The sequence below is a fragment of the Staurois parvus genome, unplaced genomic scaffold, assembly GCF_062004578.1.
Source record: "Staurois parvus isolate SC_StPar_1 unplaced genomic scaffold, SC_StPar_1.0 ptg001329l, whole genome shotgun sequence".
NCBI classification, from domain to species: Eukaryota; Metazoa; Chordata; class Amphibia; order Anura; family Ranidae; genus Staurois; species Staurois parvus.
Window position 1 is genome coordinate 1,210,878 of NW_028319125.1, and position 25,914 is coordinate 1,236,791.

At 42.9% G+C, this 25,914-nt stretch overlaps 1 protein-coding gene across 1 annotated transcript in view; it reads left to right on the top strand.

Moving 5' to 3' along the window:
• Window positions 1–10,481: 10,481 nt before the first annotated feature.
• The window catches only part of ERO1A (endoplasmic reticulum oxidoreductase 1 alpha), a 68,590-nt gene continuing 53,157 nt past the window's right edge, over window positions 10,482–25,914 (top strand). The window contains exons 1-3 of the mRNA XM_089661362.1: window positions 10,482–10,726; window positions 23,220–23,339; window positions 24,066–24,149. Coding sequence (XP_089517488.1) covers window positions 10,595–10,726; window positions 23,220–23,339; window positions 24,066–24,149 — 336 coding nt within the window. The 5' untranslated portion in view covers window positions 10,482–10,594. The remainder of the gene's footprint in view (window positions 10,727–23,219; window positions 23,340–24,065; window positions 24,150–25,914) is intronic.

Genomic DNA, 25,914 nt, shown 5'->3' on the forward strand with positions numbered 1-25,914 from the left:
TTTTCCACGAATTTTCCAACATGCCCTATCACCGAAAAGGGGAGGAACCACGAAAATCAGCCGGTACCATTGACCCCACTAACAGAGCGAAAATCAGTCGATTATTCTTAGGTCCGATTTTTGGATGAAAAATCGCTTGAATTTCAACCCATGTATGGCCGGTCTAAGTTCTTCCCTTTGATCTGCAGATGAATGAACAGTAAGATACAAATGTAACAATATGCCACATTGTATCTTTGTATAATCAGTCTGGAGCAGTGTTGTTGTAAACACTAATTCAGAGGTTTTTTTTGACAGCTAGAGCTGCCAACTTCTCTGCGTATACAGTAATGCAGGCTTTGTATGAAATTTCGACCCATGTATGGGCAGCCTAAGGCACACATAGGCACCAGGATTTACATGATTGTTTCACCTGTGGGTCTTTCCGAAAGAAGAAACAGTAGGAGGATGACATCATCATTCGGGAGACACAAGCAGAATAAAGCATTGCTGGAGGGTGTAGTGTGATCTCCCTGAGAGGTAATAAATACCGGGATGTGTCACGCACCTTAGCACGCCTGCACATAACATGAAAAACAGATCTGAAACTAAATCCACCTTAATCTCTCCGGCCGCTGAAGTATCAGGTTTTTTTTTTTTAATCCATTGTTACATACTGTAAGTAAATCAGCACATATGTTGCAACAACTTGTTACTCTGGAATGGGAGGAGTTGCAACCCTCTAACAAGAGAGCTTGTTCTGTTGAAAAACAAAAAACTTACTGGCCAGGTCACCCAATAATAAACATTAGAATGAAAGCCTAAAATAAGAAAACGAATGCAGCCACCACATTGGTAAGCTGCAATATAATAAATGTTTGCTTTTGGGCGTAACACTGCTTTAGGCTGGCCATAGGTGGTTCATTGGTTTTTGTTCAGCTACTGGCTGAACAAAAAACAAAACAGGTTCTTCTATCCACACAGAGAAAGTGAATGGAGGAGTCACCTCTGCTGGGACATTGTATTCTGATAAGTTTAAAAGCTCACAGAGGACCAGGAGCGGACTGACAACTCATCGGGCCCCTGGGCAATAAGAGATAATGGGGCCCCCTGTGTCTCTGCCTACCCTCAAGCCAAAGCCACACGCACACAACACCCCACCTACATATTGCAGCTCAGCTGCATAGAAAGGGTATTCAAAATAATTTAAAAAATAAAACAACGTCGTGGGGTCCCCTCTCCATCCATACCAAGCTCTTTGGGTCTGGTATGGGTTTTGAGGGGAACATTTAAAAAAAAATGGCGTGGGGTCCCCCCCAAGATCCATACCAGACCCTTATCTAAGCATGCAGCCCGGCAGGTCAAGAAAGGGGGGAGACGAGCGAGCGGCCCCCCTCTTGAACCATACAAGGCCACATGCTCTCAACATGGGGGGGTGTCCCCATGTTGATGGGGACAAAGGTCTCTTCCCCACAACCATGGCCTGTGGTTGTGGGGGTCTGCGGGTGGGGGGCTTATCAGAACCTGGAAGCCCCCTTTATCAAGGGGGCCCCCAGATCCTGCCCTCCTTCCCTATGTGAGTGAATATGGGGTACATGGTACCGCTACCCATTCACAAAAAAAAAGTGTAGTGTGAAAAAAGACAGAAGACAATCTTTGACATCCTTTATTAAAAGAAGAAAAATAAAAAAATTTAAAAGAAATAGATCCAACGTCAATCACGATGTCTCTGGAATTTTTTTTACTAGTAATGGCAGCAATCAATGACTTATAGAGGGACTGCGGTGGGCATTCTGACACTGGGGGGAACTGACTTTATGTCATTGACATCCCCAGTGACACCAATACAGTGATCAGTGCTAATAAAAAGCACTGACACTGTACTAATGGCACTGGGCAGGAAGGTGTTTAACAATTGGGGCGATCAAAGGGTTAACTGTGTGCTGTCTTACTGTGTGCTGTGTGAGTGCGTTCCACTGTAAGCACACTGTTTTGTATGGCAATACTATGCAGAGCCATACAAAGCAGTGTGTAGGAGCTGACAGGGGAGAGATATGTGTTATTTACATAGATTTCTCTGCCCTGACGGAAATCTTCGGAGATCGCTGGGTGCCGGTGGGGAATCACCAGCCGGCACCCAGTGATTGACAGCCAAGGTCGCGAATGGCGGTGCAGGTAGGGGCGCTTGCACATCCCCTACCTGGAACTGCAAAATCACGTATATATACGTGATTTTGTGCACCCGCCCACATGGAAGAAGAATATGTTTGAAATATATTTTAAAAATATTCTTCCCAAATATATTGACATATATTTGAAATACTAAAATTTTTACCATATTCAATATATTTAAAAATATATTTCAATAAATATATATATATATATATATATATATATACTGTATGTTGAAATGCATTTTTATTACAAAATATATGAAAAATATTTTTAAAAATAAATTTTCAAATATACTGTATGTCTCTAAAAATACACATCTGCATTTTTGGAATGCATTTACAAATATATGTCAAATATATATGTTAAAATGAGTTTTTTATATGTTAAAAAAAATCTGAAGAATTTATTTTAAAAAAGATATATACTCACTGAGCTGTGCAGTGTGTAATTTCAGCTCTCCGCCCCCTTTTTTCTGAACTTTCAGACAAGCTTTATAAATTCAGCACTTTGAACGGATGCAGACTGCAGATAAACAGGTACGATTTATGTTGATTGATTTGTTTCGTCTCTGTGTATCACCTTAGGCCAGTCACTTCATGTCGTCTTTTACCTGGTGTTTCCAAAATTTTGTCCAACCTCTATATATAAATATATATAATACATCTCTATAATACGCAGTCTGGACATCACAGACAGGAAGTGTTTTGTGATCAGGAGAAGAGGATGGAGTCACAGGGATCCAGCGTGTATGCTGAACGTATGAATCAGCAAAGTGCAATACATATGTGAGTCATCATTGTCAGTTGTCAGATCTAACGCATCTTACGTGCAGCGCGTGACTTCCATCATATTCCTCAGAACTTGAGGCACTTCCATAGCTGATACATCTGCTTTATTAATTTTAGAGTGAAAATACATCAGATTTCAAAGGTGATGTTAAAACAGTTCCCTCTTATTGAACTTTTTTAATAGTCTCCAAAATGTAACCAAAGCTATAAATTTGTTTTCCTCATTTTTCAATAGAGATTTAGGCTCCAAGCACACTAGCATTGTTTTTTTAAACTCAAACCCTGGAAAGAACGCTGGATAAAAAATGATGAACAAAAAAAAAGTTGAATAAAAAACCCTGGTAATAGCGTTTTTAGTAGCATTTCAGTAACATTTTTGTAGTGTTTAGGAGCATTTAGGAGCATTAGCATTTTTATAGTACATGTAAGAAAAAAAGCTAGAAAAAAAGCTGTTAGGAGCGCTTTTGTAGCATTTAGGAGCTTTTAGTAGTGTTTAGCATTTAGGAGCTTTTAGTAGTGTTTAGCATTTAGGAGCTTTTAGTAGTGTTTAACCACATGGAAGAAAAATATATTTTCAATATATTTAAAAAATATTCTTCCCAAATATATTGACATATAAAAATATATATTTTTTTAAATATATTCTTCAGATTTTTTTAACATATAAAAAAGTCATTTTAACATGTTTTTACATATATTTGTCAGTGCATTCCAAAAATGTAAATTAAAAAGTATTTTTAAAGACATACAGTATATTTGAATATTTATTTTTAAAAATATTTTTCACATATCTTGTAATATATAAAAAAAAGCATTTCAACATACAGTGTATATGTATATATATATATATATATATATATATATATATATTTAGATTTTTTTTAATTATTATTATTTTTTTTTTAAATATTAAATGCAGCCAAAATTGTAGTATTTCAAATATATGTCAATATATTTGGGAAGAATATTTTTAAAATATATGTAAATATCTTTTTCTTCCATGTGGGTTCCTTTGTATGGATAGAGGAATTACCCTCAGCCTACACATCTTATTCTGAAATGAGGTCAGTCTGTTCAATGGGGACACCTCTTCCAATGACTACTCTCTATGAAGGGATCCCCTCTCACTTCCTGTGATGTCTGCATCTGCACATCTGCAAGGGATTAAAACATTATTTTCCCTGATATATATATATACAGGCAAAAAAAAATCAGCCAGTTTCTTAAAATATCCCGAGGAAATAATTCAGATATGTCAGCAATATTACACCTCCACGCAGTAATTAGCCGCGGTACTTAACGGTCTTTAGGTTGCGTAGCAACCTTCGGGTGAACCAGAGTTACCTGTCTGAATATACCTTCTGGGAATACTATAATGCCACTGAACACTGTCTCTGATTTTTTACAGATTAAGTACACAATTAAACCTGCTCGGTCCATTAGATACGGTGTATGGAACTGCTTTAGACTGTCAGTGGGCTGAACAAGTCAATAATGGCGGTTAGTTAACCACTTCCAGTCCGGACACTTTCAACCCCTTCCTGTCCAGGCCAATTTTCAGCTTTCAGCACAATCACACTTTGAATGACAATTGCGCGGTCATGCAACACTGTACCCGTATGAATGTTTTAGCATTTTTTTGAGACAGATAAAACTTTATTTTGGTGGTATTTATTCACCACTGGGATTTTTATTTTTTCTGCTATATAAATTTTGAAAAAACTTGTTTTTCTTATAAAATTTTGCAAATATATAATCTTTTTTCATAAATCTTGGCCAAAATGTATTCAGTTATCTTTTTAGTAAAAAAAAATAACCCAAATTAGTTTATAACCAAAAATTGTAATTTTAGGAGCCCCATTGGGGGGGCTTTCGTGAAATATCAGCGGTCCAAACAGACCTCTAATGTTCCACCTTTGAGACAGAGACAAAGCCCTCAATCTCCATCTCTACAGCTTCAGCTGCACTGAATGAATGGACAGGGATAGCACTGTACAGAACTTCCCCTCCATTCACAAACTGAAGCACAGTAAGCACAGTTTACTATGCCTCAGTAATGAATGGACACAGGAGTGATCACTACTGATTACTGACTCTGTCCATTCAAAGAAGGAAGGGGCTGGAAAATGACATGTTTACTAGCTCCTGCCCCACTCTCCATCCTGAAAAGATCCTCTGCAGCAGCCAGCTGAGAGGAGAGGAGGGAACCCGGTAGAAATGCAGGGGGCAAGGGGGGGCCAGGGGAGCATACAGAGGAAGCAGGACGGAGATAGGAGGGGTGGTGGGGGCAGCATTTAGAGGAACCGATCCCCTCCATATTCCTTCTGCAGCCACTGACTGCCTGTGGGGGGGAGAGGGAGGGAGGAGGAGAAGCAGGCTTTCAGTGTCTGCAGGAGAAAAATTGGATCTTCTATATGCCGCCCCCTCCGCCCCTCCTCTCCAGGTCTACAGGGGAGCTGCACGGGCCCCCTGGAGAACGGGGCCGGGTCGCAACTGTGACCTTTGTAGTTACACCACTACCCCTGATCTGGACTACAAACACCTTCCTCTTTCCACATCTCGATTACATAGTGGAGGGTTACTTTTCGATTCATGGGAGATAGCTGAGAAAGCTGATAACATTGTCTGAGACTTCACTTTGGTCCACAGGAAGTTACAAAGATGCAAGGTTTCCGATAGGGTGAGCAGCTATTTTTCTGTACTTGCAGAAAATGTACTTAGCCTGAAATAATGAAAGGTAATGCAGCCACCACATCTAAGAACTGGTAATCTGAAATACATTACATTTTTGTTTGTGGATTTAGATACCATTAACCCTGTTCATTCTTCTAGCGTGTAAATACAGCATCTCCTCAAACAAATTCCTAAGGCTAGCCATACAATATGCAATTTCTTTCCTTCAGCCACAGGATGAAGGAAAGAAAAATTGTGTGATTGCTCCATCGACACAGTAAGGCTCCATGTACACGGGACGTTTGGAAAACACTTCTGAACGATGGAAACTGACTGTTGGAAAACGTAGGTTAAAAAACGTCTGTTTAGCCGCGTTTGCATACCGCGTTTATGAGCGTTTGCGTTTAGAAGCATTTTTAAAAGATAACCTCAGGAGACCTTCCAAAATGCCCAGAATGCACTGAAAAATATTAAACAAAATTAACTATTTCAGACATTTTGAGAGGAATAGAGAGAGCAGAAGCAGAGAGAGCAGTATGTGTTGAGATGACCTGTCTTTTCTCGTTGTATTCACTATGGATCCCATCATGAGCATAATGCGGCGCGTTCTACCATTTATTCCTTCACACAAAACCTGGAACTGACTGCGCTGGTGTACCGGGTCCATTTGAATACATAGAAAACGCTTTGCATGCATTTCTGATGATGAAAAAAGGCTCTGGACAGCATCTGGACACGGAACAGTTAAAAAACGCTTCTAAACGCAAATGCTTATGAATGCGGTTAACCGCATTTAAGCGCATTTACAAGCATTTGGCATTTGAAACGCTGATAAAATCTACTCCTGAACGCAAGTTTGGTGCGTTAAAAAAAAACGACTGTAAACTCAACTGCCTGTAAACAACATAGTCTACATGGACACATAGGAAAACATTAGGGAGAGTAGGGGGGCTGCTGAAAAAAAATGCAGAAAAGCTCCTGAACGTCAGTTTATCAGCTGCAGTGTACATGAACCCTTACTGTTAATGGAGGAATCCCTCCCACAGCACTGTTGTGCTCTGCTGGTAAGAAGCCTTTCCCACCACCAAGAATACAATGATCACTGCCAGCGGCAAAAAAAACCTGACAGGCTGGTTGTACTGAAGTCGACTTCAGTACAACCAGCCTGCCCATAGCTGGGCAAAAATTCGGCCAGTACCTGCTGAACCAGACAAATTTTAATTTATTGTCGGCTTTAGTTCCTCAAAACATATAATCTAAGGCTCCATTCACACCAGGGCGTTTCAAATCGCAGGCGGAGTCACTGGAATTCTGCCCGTTATTTGAAAAAGCGCTGTGGAAATGTTATATAGTTAGTCTGGCTGAAAAAAAGACAAAAGTCCATCCAGTTCAACCATAAAAAAAAAAAAAAGTTATAATCCTACACCCACAGCTGATCCAGAGGAAGGCAAAAAACCCAGCAAAGCATGATCCAATTTGCTCCTGCTGGGAAAAAAATTCCTTCCTGATCCCCCGAGAGGCAATCGGATATTCCCTGGATCAACTTTACCTATAAATGTTATATCCAGTTATATTCTGTGTATCCAAGAAAGAATCCAGGACTTTCCTACAGCAATCCACTGAGCTGGCCAGAACCAACTCTTGAGGGAGTCTATTCCACATTTTCACAGCTCTTACTGTGAAGAAACCTTTCCGTGTTTGGAGATTACATTTCTTTTCCTCCAGATGTAAAGAGAGCCCCCTTGTCCTCTGTGATGACCTCAGGTGTTCAGGTGCCATTCATTTCAGGAGCATTTTTCCATGTGACAAAAGTGATGCAATTGTGCAAACAAATCACAGAATGCGCAAAGCCCAAAAACAGTGCCGAATCCTTTTTTGGCCGTTGCGCATCCTGTGGTTTTGTTTGCGCAGTCCTGGCACGTTTGTTGTGCAGAAAAATGCGCCACGATCGCGGCAAAAATGCCCCACATTTTTAGGTGCCAGTGAAATGAATTGGGCGCTTCCTATTTGAAATGCCCTGATCTGAATGGAGCCTAAGTGAACTAAAGGGAGCTGACGCTGGTATGCAAATTCTGACTTTTTTTCAAAAAGCTACACTCTTTTCTCCATCCGTCACGGCTCCCCACAACATGGGTATGCAGCAGGGGCAGACTGACAACTCATGGGGCCCCCGGGCAATAGGGGATCATGGGGCCCCTGTGTCCTTGCCCAAACTAAAAAAAGCCTATGAAAAAGGTACCAGGGGCATCTCATGGGGCCCCCTACTGACCCCGGGCCCTCGGGCAGTGCCCGAGTTTCCAAATGGTCAGTCCACCCCTGGTATGCAGAGAGCAGTGTCACATGACTGCCACCAGAAGAGGTCTTTGACATGCAAGCTGTGATTGGTGGCCTGGTTTCACCTTCGCTATGCTGTGCCAAAGTCATAATGGTGGCCCCCAATGGGGAAATGACAGGATCTCTGGGGGTAGACTGCAGCCAGGTTGTTGTTCAATGAATGTGCACCAGGGAGTGGTTGATATGCTGAATAATTATTATTTGGCAGCAGTTTCTGTAAACATAGGTAAAAAAAAAAAAATCATCATAGGTTCAATCGTTCATACTGAGCGTTGGAAAAACGAGACACTTCAGAGGGTGGAAACATCGAGCCCTTCTGTGGTCATTTTTTCCATTCAACTTTTATTATTGAGAAAATGCATTGTAATTATTTCCAACCCCCCATACGTGTAACTGATTAGATAAATACGGTACACTAATTATTTTCTTCAGAGAGTGATCGCAGCCTAAGTAGAAAAGCCTGTCCCCTGCCAGCATGCAGCGAAGAAGGAACCGTGTTCTCTTCATGGAAGCAGCGGTCTCTCTGCAAATGTCCAACATGCCCCCAAATGAGTCAGAGCCAGAGCTCTCCAATCAGCAGGGTGCATGGAGTTTACCCATTGCAGAGTTCTAGTGCTGAGTTATCAGGAAGGGGGAGGGGGGGTTGGACCTCTGCAGAGAGACCACTGCTTCCACACAGAGAGCGTGGGACTTGCTCTGCTTTTTCATTATCCTTCTACAGAAACCAAGCTAAGACGTTGTACGTCTTTTCTGATACACTGAGTTTATCTTACATTGGAGATCAGTGGGAAGAATGCTCCTTACATTGGGGGTCAGTGGGAAGAATGTCTCTTACATTGGGGGTCAGTGGGAAGAATGTCTCTTACATTGGTGGTCAGTGGGAAGAATGTCCCTTACGTTGGTGGTCAGTGGGAAGAATGTCTCTTACGTTGGTGGTCAGTGGGAAGAATGCTCCTTACATTGGGGGTCAGTGGGAAGAATGTCCCTTACATTGGTGGTCAGTGGGAAGAATGCTCCTTACATTGGAGATCAGTGGGAAGAATGCTCCTTACATTGGAGATCAGTGGGAAGAATGTTCCTTACATTGGTGGTCAGTGGGAAGAATGCTCCTTACATTGGTGGTCAGTAGGAAGAATGCTCCTTACATTGGAGATCAGTGGGAAGAATGCTCCTTACATTGGAGATCAGTGGGAAGAATGTTCCTTACATTGGTGGTCAGTGGGAAGAATGCTCCTTACATTGGTGGTCAGTGGGAAGAATGCTCCTTACATTGATGGTCAGTGGGAAGAATGCTCCTTACATTGGAGATCAGTGGGGAGAATGCTCCTTACATTGGTGGTCAGTGGGAAGAATGTCCCTTACATTGGGGGTCAGTGGGAAGAATGTCCCTTACATTGGTGATCAGTGGGAAGAATGTTCCTTACATTGGTGGTCAGTGGGAAGAATGCTCCTTACATTGGGGGTCAGTGGGAAGGATGTTCCTTACATTGGAGGTCAGTGTGAAGAATGCTCCTTACATTGGCGGTCAGTGGGAAGAATGCCTCTTACATTGGAGGTCAGTGGGAAGAATGCCCCTTACATTGGCGGTCAGTGGGAAGAATGCCCCTTACATTGGCGGTCAGTGGGAAGAATGCCCCTTGCATTGGGGGTCAGTGGGAAGAATGACCCTTACATTGGTGGTCAGTGGGAAGAATGCCCCTTACATTGGGGGTCAGTGGGAAGAATGCTCCTTACATTGGCGGTCAGTGGGAAGAATGCCCCTTACATTGGAGGTCAGTGGGAAGAATGTTCCTTACATTGGTGATCAGTGGGAAGAAGGCTCCTTACATTGGTGGTCAGTGGGAAGAATGTCCCTTACATTGGTGATCATTGGGAAGAATGCCCCTTACATTGGGGGTCAGTGGGAAGAATGCTCCTTACATTGGTGGTCAGTGGGAAGAATGCTCCTTACATTGGTGGTCAGTGGGAAGAATGCCCCTTACATTGGAGGTCAGTGGGAAGAATGCTTCTTACATTGGTGATCAGTGGGAAGAATGCTCCTTACATTAGGGGTCAGTGGGAAGAAGGCTCCTTACATTGGTGGTCAGTAGGAAGAAGGCTCCTTACATTGGGGGTCAGTGGGAAGAAGGCTCCTTACATTGGGGGTCAGTGGGAAGAATGCTCCTTACATTGGGGGTCAGTGGGAAGAAGGCTCCTTACATTGGTGGTCAGTGGGCAAATAATCCAGTATGCAGTTTACATCATTATAGATTTTAATTGCAATACAGATATCACGTGTTCATTGATAAATGGCTTATTTGCATCTCATTGCAGAATATGGAAAACCAATCACGGTGAGATTTGCGAAGCATCAGGTTCCCCGTGCTGACCCCGCCCACTGAGGATGACACACAACCGGAGCGATGATGCAATCTGACAGCAGGGCCAACCCCGCCCCCTTTTCATTCACTCTACAGTCCAGGGGATGAAGGAGGAGCCCTGCGTGAAATGCCCGCCCACTCTCGCTCGGAACTGAGTGGGCGTGCCTCTCATGTGTTTATAGACACGTACTGAATTCTTCCCGTGTTTACGTAGACGTGACGTCAGTCGAGATACGCCCCTTGTGTCAGGGTATCTTCCGGGTAGGAGGCGAGCGCCGGGGAGTGATGCTGCTGCGGAGACCCGGAGAGGACACTATGAGACCCCTCATCACCTTCATCCTCCTCAGCTGCCTGCTACCATGGCAACCCGAGTCCAGGGCCAACGCGGCCTCCTCTGCCCACAGCTGCTTCTGCCAGGTGAGGGGGGTGGCCAGGCTGTGCTATGGTGGGGGGACACCGAGAGCCTTCCCATACAGTCCGGGGGCCCCAACTGCCTCCCCTCTATTATTTCACTGGATTATTATTATTATCATTTCAGAGATTAATATTTCAGGTTTTTTCTATAATACTCTGATTATTATCATTTCACTTACATTTATGTGTTATTATTCATATTGCCTTTATTTTATTTTTTGTTTTTTTTTGTTTGTTTTTTTTTTTACAGAGGTTATACTGATTATTTTCATTTGCTGCTTTTGATTCCATATACAAATAGTTACATTTTGTGTATTATTATTATTATTAGTATTGATACTGTATTTAATTTATATTTAAAGAATTTTTTAAAATATTTTTTTCAGAATTATCTGTTTATTACAATTTTCAGCTCTTTATTCCATATAAGCAACACTGACATTTTGTGTATTAATATTACTGTATTTTTTATAATTTAAATTTTTTTTTATTTTCAGAGGTTATTATACTCTATTATTTGCGGCTCTTTATTCCACATAAGCAACACTTACATTTTTGTATTATTATAATAATAGTAATCTATAAAAGAATTTATTTTTTTCAGAGGTTAATATGTTCTCATTTGTGGCTCTTTGTTCCATATGAGCAACACTGACATTTTTTTGTTGTTGTTATTATTACTGTATTTTTTATCATTTTGAATGTTTTTTTTAAGAGGTTATTATACTCTGATTATTATTTGTGGCTCTTTATTCCATGTAAGCAACACTTATATTTTTGTATTATTATTTTTTTTAATATTTTTTTTTTTCAGAGGTTATTACACTCTGATTATTATTTGTGGCTCTTTATTCCATGTAAGCAACACTTATATTTTTGTATTATTATTTTTTTTTTATATTTTTTTTTTCAGAGGTTATTGCACTCTGATTATCATTTGTGTCTTTATTCCATGTAAGCAACACTTATATTTTTGTATTATAATAATAATAAATATAATATATAAAATATAATATTTTTTTTCATAGGTTATTATATTTTCATTTGCGACTCTTTAGTCCATATAAGCAACACCTTTTTTTTTATTATTGTTACTATATTTTCGATTTTTTTAAAATATTTATATTTTTTCAGTGATCGCTGTAATTGCGGACGATAGGCTGCAATTTGGCATGTGATTTGCAAGTTGCATGGTATGCCAATCTGCATCCAGTGTGGCCGGGGTCATAACATGGTTTCCTATGAGACACATTCACAGCTATGCATTTTTTCGAAAAGTGGCCGGGGCAAAGCGGTGCATTTATTGTTCAATGGACTTCAATGGAGACATGCAGAAAAGCATGGAGCACACATTGGCTAAATGGTTGGCACTTCCACCTGGCAGCTTTAGGTTTTGTTGGTTCGAATCCCAGCCACGGCACCACCTGCCTGGAGTTTGCATGTCCTCCCTGTTGCTGCATGGGTTTCTTCCGGGTACTCCGGTTTCCTCCCACACTCCAAAGACATGCTGGTAGGTTAATTGGCTCCTGTCTACATTGTCCCTAGTATGTGTATGTATGAATGTGAGTTAGGGACCTTAGATTGTACGCCCCTTGAGGGTTAGGGACTGATGTGAATGTACAATATACATGTACAGCGCTGCGTAAACTGACGGCGCTTTAAGAACTTACATTTATTTATTATTTTACTTCTATTAACCACTTCAAGGCGGAACACTTATACCCCCTTCCTGTCCAGGCCAATTTTCAGCGCGGTCATGCAACTCTGTACCTATATGAATTTTTTTTGCATTTTTTTGAGACCGATAAAGCTTTATTTTGGTGCTATTTATTCACCACTGGGATTTTTATTTTTTTTGCTATATAAATGAAAAAGTCCAAAAATTTTGAAAAAAAGTGTTTTTCTTATAAAAAAGTTACAAATAAATAATCTTTCTTCATAAATCTTGGCCAAAATGTATTCAGTTATCTTTTTAGTAAAACAGAATAACCCAAATTAGTTTATAACCAAAAATTATAATTTTTTAAACGTTTTTACATTTTTATTTTTTTTTTATATATTTTTTTTTATTTTTTACATACTGTCACCCTAGCAGTACAGTGTCACCATAGTGACACTGTACTACTTGTGGGGGGTGATGAAAAATAATGTTTTTTTTCTTACACTAATTGCTTTTCCACCCACAAAGGCTGTAAAAGCAATCATTTCTCCTTCTCTCTGGTTGCATTCTTGCAGCCATTGAGAAATACTGTGTGAGCTGTGATTGGTCACAGCTTGCCACATGGTTCAAGGCTGTTGTGAATAGCCTTGTACCATGCGATCTCTGTGATCCTTCACAGATTTCACACGTGGTAAGCAATGATGTCAGAAGTGACCTCTTGCTTACTGCTGTTCATGTGATCACTGATTGGCCAATCAGTGATCACATGATCTGGACCTCACACAGAGGTCCTGTACGACGATCGGTGTTCCGCTGTGTCCTCCAGATTGCTGTACACAGTGGGCACCGGATCGCGGTACCGCGCACTCCCAGGGAGCGCGCACATTTCAAAATGGCGGGCACTGTTTATGAACCCCCGCACCCCTGCATGAATGACCTGCCCCTGCACTGCCACCGTCCGGCCGTTTATATACAGCGGCTGGATGGCAAGTGGTTAACCTCCCTAGCTGTCTGATTATGTCCATATTTCTGTGCTCAAAGCGGTACATTTTTTTTGCATGGAAATATGTTTTTTTTTTTTTTTTTTTTTTATTGTAGGCCTGTAATTTTATTTAGGAATAACTCACTGAAATCTGTCCGAACAAGAGTCTAGTAAACATCCCAGGTAGGATAAAGTTTGAAACACAAAATCATAAATTCTAATATAATAAATACTCATAAAAAATAATACATTTAATTCAATAATATAATCAAACCAAAAACACTGAAATGTGAAATATAGCGCCAAGTTCGCACATCACTGAGCAAAGTCGCAGAATCGTTTTCAGTGTCTGATGATGAATTTCCCCCACGAATCATTATCACTCAATTCTGCAAGTGGTTCTGATTTACTATCGCTGTTCTCTAGCCGGTCTAAAACCGCTTTTGACCTAAAGGGACGCTTTTTGGACGCCATGGAAGTTTCTCAGTTTCCAGGGAGAAAGAACGGTAAATATACAGGCAGGGCGCCGGACAAAGCACTCGGGACAAAATGTATGTGAAATGGTTTGATACAGGAATGTTATACTATGTGATTTTAGTGAATTTAGTGAATGTCACTTTTAAAATGCTTGAATCTCTCGCTGGTTCCGTTCCCCGTACGTCCTGACGTCACAGGGAACGGAACCCAGAAGACAGATGCCGGCATCGGCTAGAGGAGATGGATGGGGACACTGCAGGAGGGACATCACGGGAGGGCAGGACAAGGTAAGTGAATAAGAGATCCCGGAGCAGCGCTGCAGTGTATTCCCGAGTGTAGCTCGGGGGGGTTACCGCTTGTGGTGCTGAAACTTTACCCCGAGCTACATTCGGGAATACCGCCAGGGGACGCTAATATTGTTTACTGCCAGTAGTTGGTCGCGTTCAGCTGGGCTTGTTCTGTAATGTTGAAGATATTCCATAGTCTTTTTAAAGCAGAGCTCCACCCAAAAAGGGAAGTTCCGCTTTAAGGCTTTGTCCCCCGCTCCCCATTAAGGACTGGCACCTTTTGGAAGCAGGTACCCAAATTTGACAGGTACCCGCTCCCACTTCCGCTGCGAGCGCTTAGGCTAACGGAAGCGGAAGTCGTCAGTTTTTGTTGCTGCTGACTTTTTTTTTTATTTATTTTTTTTTCCAGGTGGAACTGCGCTTTAAGGCCCCGTTCACATTGAACGTAGCGGGACATATGTTACCACTCATTATTTTTCAGCACGATTTGCACGTGGTTCAGCGTGTTGCACATAGAGCAGTCCATTCTCTTCATTTGGCTGCCCTGTGCGCTTTTGTTGCTCCAAATAAGCGCCTTCTCCTTTTTGGGCGACGAATTTAGTTTTCTTTTTAATGGCTGCAATCTCTGTACGCCGTGTTTGGGGTGCCATTAGGGATTGCGGCACCCAAACGAGCGTCATGCGTTTTACAGCGATGTGGAATCGCGGCAATTCTGCTGGCAATGCCAAATCTCCAAGTGTGATTGGGGCCTAAGCCTTTAATAATGGTGAATGGAAGGAAAATACCCCAATGTTTCTGTTCACACAGAACCCAGACAGTCTACAGTGGAACTCCAGTCTCCTCCCACCCTTTCACTGGCGCTCTACACAGTCCACTTGCCCCCTTCCCTCCTGCATTCTACTTGACTTTCCCAAGTTGCTCCTCAGTACAGCGTCTGCAGTTTTTTTTCAGGGAAGAACAAAACTGTCATTCTGCCCGTTTCCTTAACCCACCCCCCACGCACACGCGCGCGCGCGCACACACACACACACGGCACATCATGCTGGCTGGGCTCCCCATAGTCTAGGACTGAGCAGTACTGACATGTCATGAAATCAGAGCCACCCAATCCTGAGACAATGCCTGTATCCCCCCTTCTACCTTTCCACCAGAGGAAGTAAAAGGGGTCCTCCTCTCCTTTTAATGTTACTGGGCTGGCTTCTGTAATGCGCAAAAAAGTTTCAAAACTTTTTTTTTTTTTTTTTGTAAACCCTTTTTTTGGAAACAAATCCTTGTACATAAGTTGTATCTGTTTATCTGCTGTCTTTCCTCCTGTACAGCCTCCTAAAGCACACAGCATCTCTCTGCTTCCAGAGGCAGGGGGTGGGGATCTGATGTCACACACTGCACAACACAGAGCAGGGAGCTTAGTGTAATCTGAGACCTGAGTGGAATGAAAGGTCAGTCCCCGCCCCCCCCCCCTTTACACTTTCATTGGGAAACATGCACAGTTGGGGCCACCAATATGTTACATAGCCTTTCCCACCACCAAGAATACAATGATCACTGCCAGCGGCAAAAGAAACTGACAGGCTGGTTGTACTGAAGTCGACTTCAGTACAACCAGCCTGCCCATAGCTGGACCGAAATTTGGCCAGTACCTGCTGAACCAGCCGAATTTTAATCTATTGCCGGATTTAGTTCCTCCAAAACATACAATCTAAGGCTCCATTCACACCAGGGCGTTTCAAATCGCAGGCAGAGTCACTGGAATTCTGCCCATGATTTGAAAAAGCGCTGTGGAAATGTTACATAGGTAGTCTGGCTGAAAAAAAGACAAAAGTCCATCCAGTCCAACCATTTAAAAAAAAAACAAAAACAAAAAGTTATAATCCTATATCCACAGTTGATCCAGAGGAAGGCAAAAAAACCCAGCAAAGCATGATCCAATTTGCTCCTGCAGGGAAAAAAAATCCTTCCTAACCTCCTGAGAGGCAATCGGATATTCCCTGGACCAACTTTACCTATAAATGTTATATCCAGTTATATTCTGTGTATCCAAGAAAGAATCCAGGACTTTTTTGAAGCAATCCACTGAGCTGGCCAGAACCAATCCGCTGCTGTGTACTGGAGAGGGGTGAGGCTCTTTCTGTAGATTCTGTGGTATGGACATAACCTGTCAGAAGTGAGTCAAGCAGATTGCAGAGGGAGGAGAGATCAGAGAAGAACCACACTGGGTGCTTTGAATTGAGGCTAGTACACACTGTGGAAGGATATGCTTTGTTCATTTTTTTTTTTTTTCTTTCAGCATTTTATAACCACTTTAATAAAAAGCATCTGGGTGGGCCAAACTGCTCAGTGTTCCACTCTAATCGAGTCACCATGAAATGTATAAACGTTGATTGTCCAAGAACAGGATGGAAGATGTGATAGTTGTGGACCCCCCCTGTTGTAGTTGCATCATCCAATCCTTGGTGTTTGGAAGTCTGTATAGGTGGTAATTTCTCGATTTACGTGGTTGAAAGTGTGATTTGTGAAATCGCCGGTGTAGAGATGTTAAAACCTCATAATATGTGGAACTCTGGTTGTATTGAAGCCCCCCCCACCCCAGTCCTGCTCAGGGTTGGTTGTTCCAGGTTGATGTAGATGGCCTCTTTCATGCCTCCTGTGAACCAGTAGTCCAAAATATGCACCTCGCTGTCCTCCAGGGAATGTCCCTTTGTCCTATGATGTGGGAGATCTGACCTGTAGAATTTTCCCTCCTATGTCGGGCCATTCGTTTGTCGTACGGTCGTCTCATCTCCTCAATGTACACGTCTTTGCTGTCCTCACTGCACCGCCTATACCGAGTTACTTTGCTTGTGTTTGGGTGTTGGACATACAAGCTTCCCTTCATGCTGGGATTGAAAGGGTTTTTCTGACACTCCAGCTCTGTACGGGATACGATTTTAACATCTCTGCCCTGGAGACTTGACAGCAATTCACACATTCAGTCAGGAGACTCAAAGGAGTATCACCCATGCAGACCTCCACACCAAGGATAGGATGATGTAACTAGAACAGGGCGGTTCCACAACTTTCACACCCTCCCGTCCTTTCCCCTGTCCAATCAACATCTGCCTTGACACCTTCCATGCTGATTGGATTAAGGTGTGTTGGCTCCCTGTGTGGATATAAATGGTGGGGTAACTTTCTGGCACTCATCAGAATTGAAGAAGTGGTTTGGAGAAGTTATGAAACATCGTCAACGTTTTACAGAACATGTCTAGATGAATGTGGGGAAGTACTACGAGCGAAACCATGACCAGGATAACTGAGAACCTTTACAGATATGTTGTTATTACCATTTTATATTTCTCTAAGGTTTGTAAAGATATCCCTTTATTGGTGCTCACCGCTTGTCTTTATGGGCTGCTAATATTCCATATGTGCACCACTTACATTTTTGTGTTCTTTTCTTATTACTATTCTCTTATTTTACTGATATTTGTCTTTTACAAAATCTGTTGTTCTGATATGTCTTTTATAATTTGCATTGTTCTGATATTTGCATTGTTCTGATATTTGTCTTTTTTACAATTTGTGGTGTTCTGATATTGGTCTTTTTACAAAATCTGTTCTGATATTTGTCTTTTATAATTTGTGTTGTTCTGATATTTTGTCTTTTACAGTTTGTATTGTTCTGATGTTTGTCTTTTACAATTTGTATTATTTTGATATTGGTCTTTTATAATTTGTACTGATCTATCAGATACTTTTTAACAGCACTTACTGCTTTTTTTCTTTTTTTTCTTTTTTATTGACTGTTATTCTATGTGTGGAGCCCTTATATGAATAATTATTATTGGTATTGTGTTACTTATGGTGGTTGTTTCTTATTTAATTTACTATTCTCTTATTTTACTGATATTTGTCTTTGTAATCTGTATTGTTCTATCAGATACTTTTTAACAGCACTTGCTGCTTTTTTTGTTTCGACTGTTGTTATTCCATGGGTGCAACCCTTTTATATGAATAATTATTATTATATGTATTATTATTTTGGTGGTTGTTGTGAGTGTTATGGTTATCTGGTGGTTTTTGTTGTTATTAGTTTGCTCTTCCCTTTTTTTTTTTTTTTTTTTTAATTTTTTTGAAATTTTCCGTGGGTTTATATTGTTCTCCTTTTAAGAATCCATCTTGATTTTTCCATTTAAGCAGCTTATAAATGTATAAATAATCGCAAGAATACTAATAATATTTAATGTATTGTTGCTGGTGGTTGTTTATTAATTATTATTAGTAGCAGTAGTATTTTATTTTAGACCTCAAATATATATTTATACAATCTTTTTTGCCTAATTATTGGTGTTTTTATGTACAATCACATTGGTCTCTTACAACCTGAATCCCATGCTTACATGATCTGTTCACATCTATTTGCTGCACTTTAGGGGTCTATTTATAACTTTTCGCACAGGTTTTATAGAGTTTTCAGTGAAGATTCGCACTTTTTTTTTTTTTTTTCGAAGTGGTTTTTATCAGAATAAATGTGTGAATTCTATGTGAAAGTTGTGTGAAAACATTTATAAAAAGACCTCTTAGTGTGTTTTTATAAAGAGAAACTATAGGGCCCACTTATGCCTATATTTTTCACACTGCCATTTGCAAGTGGGCCCTTATTAATGTTCGAGCGTACTTTGATCTGCTCCCTTTTTTTTTTTTTTTTTTTTTTTTTTTTTTTATTTTAGTTTCTCCTGACTCCTTTGCACTGGTTCATGCATTATTGTGCACACACATTAACAGACATTAATAATTTCCCTTTGGGATGAATAAATTAATCTGCAAACACATTTTATGCAGTAATGCGGCCCGTTCATTTAAATTGGGCCAGTGGGGCACCTTAAAGTGTTACTGAACCCACAACTGTAAAATCAGTCTGTATATACAGTAAAGCATGCTTGTTATGCTCACTGTGGAACATGAGGGGTTAACCCTCCGCATTGTGTAAAAGGCTGTTTGATCCTGTCTTCTCTGATCCCACCCTTCTTCTTCTTCCCCAATGCATCTGCTGGTAGTACAGTGCCTTGGGGCAAGCTGCACATGTCGGTGTGTATATTGCTAGAGAGCTCCCTTTTTTTTTTTTTTTTTTTTTTTTTTTTTTTTATATTTCTTGGGAGTATGCATGTGATCAGCACAGGGCCAATCCATGCTCTCCGGACAGAGGGTCAGGGGTTCTGCAGCCTCATAGGACAATCGGGGGAGAATGAAAAGTCCTCCTATAAGATTATCCAGTGCTCGGTTGGACACTGATAGAAGTCACAAGACTGCTATACACTGCTGATGAGAAAAGGGTATTTAGCAGCTTATGTTTATTAAAATAATTGCATTTCCATGTTCTGTGTACTATGGGAGACCAGATAGAGTGAATGCAGGGTGCGGGGAAAGCGGATATAGTGAATGCGGGGTCCGGGGAGAGCGGATATAGGGAATGCGGGGTCCGGGGAGAGCGGATATAGGGAATGCGGGGTCCGGGGAGAGCGGCTATAGGGAATGCGGGGTCCGGGGAGAGCGGCTATAGGGAATGCGGGGTCCGGGGAGAGCGGCTATAGGGAATGCGGGGTCCGGGGAGAGCGGCTATAGGGAATGCGGGGTCCGGGGAGAGCGGCTATAGGGAATGCGGGGTCCGGGGAGAGCGGATATAGGGAATGCGGGGTCCGGGGAGAGCGGCTATAGGGAATGCGGGGTCCGGGGAGAGCGGCTATAGGGAATGCGGGGTCCGGGGAGAGCGGCTATAGGGAATGCAGATATAGTGAATGCGGGTATAGGGGATGTGGGGTCCGGGGAATGCGGGTTCCGGGGAGAGTGGCTATAGGAAATGTGGGGTCTGGGGAGAGTGGCTATAGGAAATGTGGGGTCTGGGGAGAGTGGCTATAGGAAATGTGGGGTCTGGGGAGAGCGGATATAGGGGATGCAAGGCCATGGGTTTAGTAACATTTTAATGCACAAAATGCAGCATTTTTTGGCAACTCTGCTTATTACAATGCATGTTATACAGTACAGCGGGTACATGATAGCTACTGTAAATGTGTGCTGGGGTGCTGGGCTTTAATGCTGAGCGGTCACGTAAGTGCGTGTATAAGTTCACTGTGCTGTGATCGTGCTCACTGGATGCTCCCAGCACAGTTACTGTGTATGGAAAGTTCCCCGTGTATACTTGCGATTGTGAGCTTTCCGATCATGTGACTGCTCTTGTTGCCAATCACAGTGATCACATGATTGGAATGTCAACCTCCACATCTCAGCCTTTAGATCCTTTTAAAAAGGCTGGGCAATGGGAAGGGGTAAAAGGATCAGTTTGCGTTTTGAACATGTTACGCCCGTATTTAGAATGTGACATGGTGCGCCCCCTTCATTCCCCAGTGACAGAAGTGAGGGATCCTCTCTCTGTACCCTCTGCCACATTTTAAAATTGGCACGGCTGTGCAGGGCTCTGTTCACACAGCCATGTCATTCATTCACAGGGATATGTGAATGAAGAGACTACAAGTCCCATCTGCCACCCTGACAGACGGCTTGTATTTCACTGACACTTCTTCCAGCTTTCAAAATGACAGCCCATATAGAGGTACAAGCAAGGTGGCTGATCATGGGTGTAATGCTCTGTAGACTCCTGTGAAAAAGAATAATAAATGCACTTTTTTTTTTCTTCAAAAAAGTAATTGCATCTTAAAAAAAAACCCAAAAAAGATAGGCTATGATGTTTGTTCCTCTTCTCTCTGACAGTCTGAGTTGAGGGTCGTCCTCACCATCCATGTACAGTGCAGAACTCTTGGTGCTGCATTGTAGGTGATGAAAATATTTTTTACTTTCTGTTCTAAAACCTATAAATATAAAATAAATCCCATAAATATAAAAATAAAATTTCTTCATAAATGTAGGCCAAAATGTATTCTGCTACATGTCTTTGGTTAAAAAAAACAAATTCCCAACAAGTGTATATTGGTTTGTGTGAACGTTAGTATCTACAAACTACGGGATAATTACTGGAATTTACGCAGCTATGATGCTACACTGGCTGGGAGGTACACTAACTGACACTGACATCAGAAGTGGCACTAATATAGTGATCGGTGCTAATCCTGTACACTGTCATCATACGAATGACTCTGGCTGGGAAAAGCTTCACATCTAGGGGCTATCAAAGGGTTAACTGTGTGCCTAATATGTGCTGCTTTTAGCCCTGGTTCACATATTTGCGTTCCTGCGGTCCGTGTTTTGTGCGGGCACCAGAGCCCATTCATTTGAATGGACTCCTGTGCCCCGTGACACGCAGAGAAGTCCCTGCACTTCTGAAAATGCAGCTCGCACGGGAACCTCGGTTCCCAGTACGGTTCCGTTTTCCAGTGCGGGCGGCGTGCCATTAGAATTAATGGTACCCGCCCACGGGTCCGCATTCTTCTGTGCGGGTGGTGCGGCTGCACGGATTTTTGTGCGGATCCGCAGCGGCGCCACCCGCACGGATGTGAACCTAGCCTTAGGGAGAAGAAACAGCCAGATCGCTGTTCTGTGTACAGAGCCCTGTGGTGTTAGTAAACACAAGGCTCTGTGCGGTGATTGGCTTCAGCCGATCAGCAGGGTCCCGGCCATAAATCATTGGCTGGGAACTGCTTCCAAACTTGTGCTGTAGCAAATCACAGCAGAGATGGGGTGGAGGATGCGCTCACCCTATACCCAGAAGAGCTCGATCACGTACATGTATGTAATCCAGCCCAACTGTGATGTCTGCCCACAGGAAATGTACTGCTGGCGGTCCACAAGCGGTTATCGAATGCCACATATGAGGCGGTAATGGCAATTAAAGGGTTATGCCACCCAGTTGATATTTTAGTATGTGTTAGACTCTGGAAAAGGCAACCTATAATCTCCAAGGGAGATGCAAATTATTATAATTATGCTCAGTGTTGCCTTGTGGATTGTTTGGCAGCCTATCAATACTTTCTAAACCTCGAATGTTTGTTTATTTGTTACGGTCAGGATTTCCATAACGCTTTCAAATGAGAGAGGAAGCAGGAAGTAATTGTAGGTTAATAAAGGTGTGAATGTTACTTAACGTAGAAGGAAAGGTGACACAATCACCCGACTTTTATACGCTGCCTCCACACTGCTTTTACTGCCTGCCCGGACCCTGCGTTCACTATATCGGCTCTGCCCATACCCTGCGTTCACTATATCGGCTCTGCCCGAACCCTGCGTTCACTATATCTGCTCTGCCCGAACCCTGCGTTCACTATATCGTCTCTGCCCGAACCCTGCGTTCACTATATCGTCTCTGCCCGGACCCTGCGTTCACTATATCGTCTCTGCCCGAACCCTGCGTTCACTATATCTGCTCTGCCCGTACCCTGCGTTCACTATATCGGCTCTGCCCGAACCCTGCGTTCACTATATCGGCTCTGCCCGGACCCTGCGTTCACTATATCTGCTCTGCCCGTACCCTGCGTTCACTATATCGGCTCTGCCCGGACCCTGCGTTCACTATATCGGCTCTGCCCGGACCCTGCGTTCACTATATCGGCTCTGCCCGGACCCTGCGTTCACTATATCGGCTCTGCCCGGACCCTGCGTTCACTATATCGGCTCTGCCCGGACCCTGCGTTCACTATATCGGCTCTGCCCGGACCCTGCGTTCACTATATCGGCTCTGCCCGGACCCTGCGTTCACTATATCGGCTCTGCCCGGACCCTGCGTTCACTATATCGGCTCTGCCCGGACCCTGCGTTCACTATATCGGCTCTGCCCGGACCCTGCGTTCACTATATCGGCTCTGCCCGGACCCTGCGTTCACTATATCGGCTCTGCCCGGACCCTGCGTTCACTATATCGGCTCTGCCCGGACCCTGCGTTCACTATATCGGCTCTGCCCGGACCCTGCGTTCACTATATCGGCTCTGCCCGGACCCTGCGTTCTCACTCCTGCTGAACACTGCAAGTTCATTTCTCAAGGTTTGGCCATGATGGGGTTACTGTTCTGTAAATGGTGTCCTATCTATGTAAATGGTGTAACACTTGTGCCATTCTCACACCTTGTCCTTTTTTTTTTTTTTTTTTTTTTTTTTTTTTCCCCTCAGGTCACAGGCTACCTGGATGATTGTACCTGTGATGTGGAAACCATAGACCATTTCAATAATGACAAGCTGTTCCCAAAACTACAAAAATTGCTGGAAACAGACTATTTCCGATATTACAAGGTACTTGATACTTTGGGGGGAATTTAGTAAAGGCTTTGTGACAAATTCCTGATTCCACCTGCCTGTTGATTGACAGCACAGCGGCATTCTGTCTAGGAGTCCGTAGGCATTTATTGCACTCTAGGGCACATGTACTTTGAAGTGCTGGTTCACACCGGAATTGCAGAGGAATGCGTTCTGCGTTCCTGTGTGATTCAGTGCCATTGCGATTTTCAGCCTATGTATTTGAACGGGCTGACATCGCACTGGATCACACCGCAAGTAGTGCATGCACTGTTTTTAACCACATACTGCAGTTGAATCGCATGGTACTGGCACAGGCATTGGATTTGAAATCTGCATTTAGCGTGTCCTTAGGAATCTGACACCAGATCGCACACACAGTGAGGGAATCTTGCACGGAATGCAGTTTTTCCACACTGCATTTTGATGCACTAAAGGTTAAACTGTTATCCTTTAGGCACATTTGCCTTCTAGCTCAGGGCAGTTGCTCAGCCTCAGTTGATTGTGCTTTGTTGCTTAAATATTTGTTCCTTCTTTTGTGTCATAAAATATCTCACCGTGTGTGTTTATGTATATATTTCTATATATGTATGTATGTATGTATGTATATGTGTGTATATATAATATAATAAATATATATATATATATATATATATATATATATATATATATATATTGTGTGTGTGTATATAAAATAAAAAAAAATTTCTTTCCCCCCCCAAGGCAAATTTGAAGAAGCCATGTCCCTTCTGGAATGATAATAGTCATTGTGGGATCAGAGACTGCGCAGTACAGCCTTGCCCTACTGTAAGTAATACCACACCAATGGTTTTTCAAATGATTTGCTTTGGAATTTTCTTTTTCCTTTCTCTGCACACAACGCTCCTCCCCTCTCCAGAACTCTAGCCCCTTCCGGCATGCTCCAGAATTCTGACACTCTCTGGCCCCCCTTCCAGATATTTGGCCCATTCTGGCCCTTCCCACAACCTCTGCCTCTCTGGCTTCTTCTGGAACTCTGGCCCCCACTTCCCCTCCAGAAGTCTTGCCCACTTTGGTTCTATTCAGCTCCCTCTTGTCCCCTCCAGCCCCCATACTGAACTGTGACTCCCACGTCTTCCTGCAGCTCTCTGCACCTCTGGCCCCCTCCTCTTCTAATCGCAGCTCTCTGGACCATTAGCCACAGATCTTAAAACAAATCGTTTGTGATTGGTTTAGGTCTTCTTAATATCCCATACTTCATACCACCCCATTGTGAACACCATGATTTCCTAATGTTGTAACCTGTACGTTGTGCAATACACCCTCTTCTGTATAACTTTCCCCTCCTGTATATTGTGATTTACACACTACACATGGCTCCATTTACTACACTGGGCTGGAAGATAAATGGCCCCCAATGTGCCACACCATATACAGAGCCTCATATCATCTGTATTCATACTGCGACTATACCCTCTTCAGTTTCTGTATTCCATGCTTCTCTTCTGTTTAATATACAGTATACCCTCTACCATTTGTTGTGAGCACTCCAGTTCTCCAGATACCAGAATACATTCCCACCGTGGTCCCTCCAGAGAAAAAAACACAAACATCAGAACATACAAACGCGCTCTGCCTAGGGGGTTATCATTGTCGTAAATTGTACAGTATGCAGTCTTTATGGAGATTGAGAACTTTTTCTTGAAAGATCTTTGAACCTTCTGGTCTTGTTCATGGAACTCATTCCTTTCTATGAAGCCAGCCAGTAATATTTTAATAATAAATGCTCCATATCAGCTTTCAGGGAGTAAGTGACACCCGTACCTGAGTGTTTTCCTTATTCGCGCAGGGAAGGTGAACTTTCTCCACTCCAGATGCTGCAATATGAAAGCTCCCCTGAGAATAGTTGTTAAGCAACAGCTGGAGTGTGAAGGCAGGAGGACCAGGTGACCTAAACTGCAGCTAACCTTCATGTAAAAGATATTTATAGTGAACCTTTTTAAGTAACTTTACATGTTTGCATGAATACATCCTTGGCATATCCACAATATACAGCAACAATAAAAAATATATAAAATTATCTATATCCTCACTCTCTCCCCCCCCCCTCTCTCCCTCCCCCCTCTCTCCCTCTCTCTCTCCCCCCCTCTCTCCCCGTCTTCCCCCCTCCCCCTCTCTCTCTCCCCCTCTTCCCCCCTCCCCCTCTTCCCCCCTCCCCCTCTTCCCCCCTCCCCCTCTTCCCCCCTCCTCTCTCTCCCCCCCTCCTCTCTCTCCCCCCCTCCTCTCTCTCCCCCCCTCCTCTCTCTCCCCCCCTCCTCTCTCCCCCCCCTCTCTCTCCCTCCCTCTCTCTCCCCTGCGGTATGATTTCTGTCCAAAACGCCTGCAGTTTCCCCACTGCTCCTGTGTGAACCCAGGCTTGTCATAGCCCGAGTTCCCACCGGAATAATGTGGGAAACCTTCCTGCACCGACACCATGCTGTCACAGCACAGATATGGCGATTAGCACAGGAGGCTTCATCCTCCTCTCCATTTATTCTGTGGTGGAGATCTTTTTGTGAAGGGGCGGGTGAGTGTGGGTTCTGGAACATAAGCC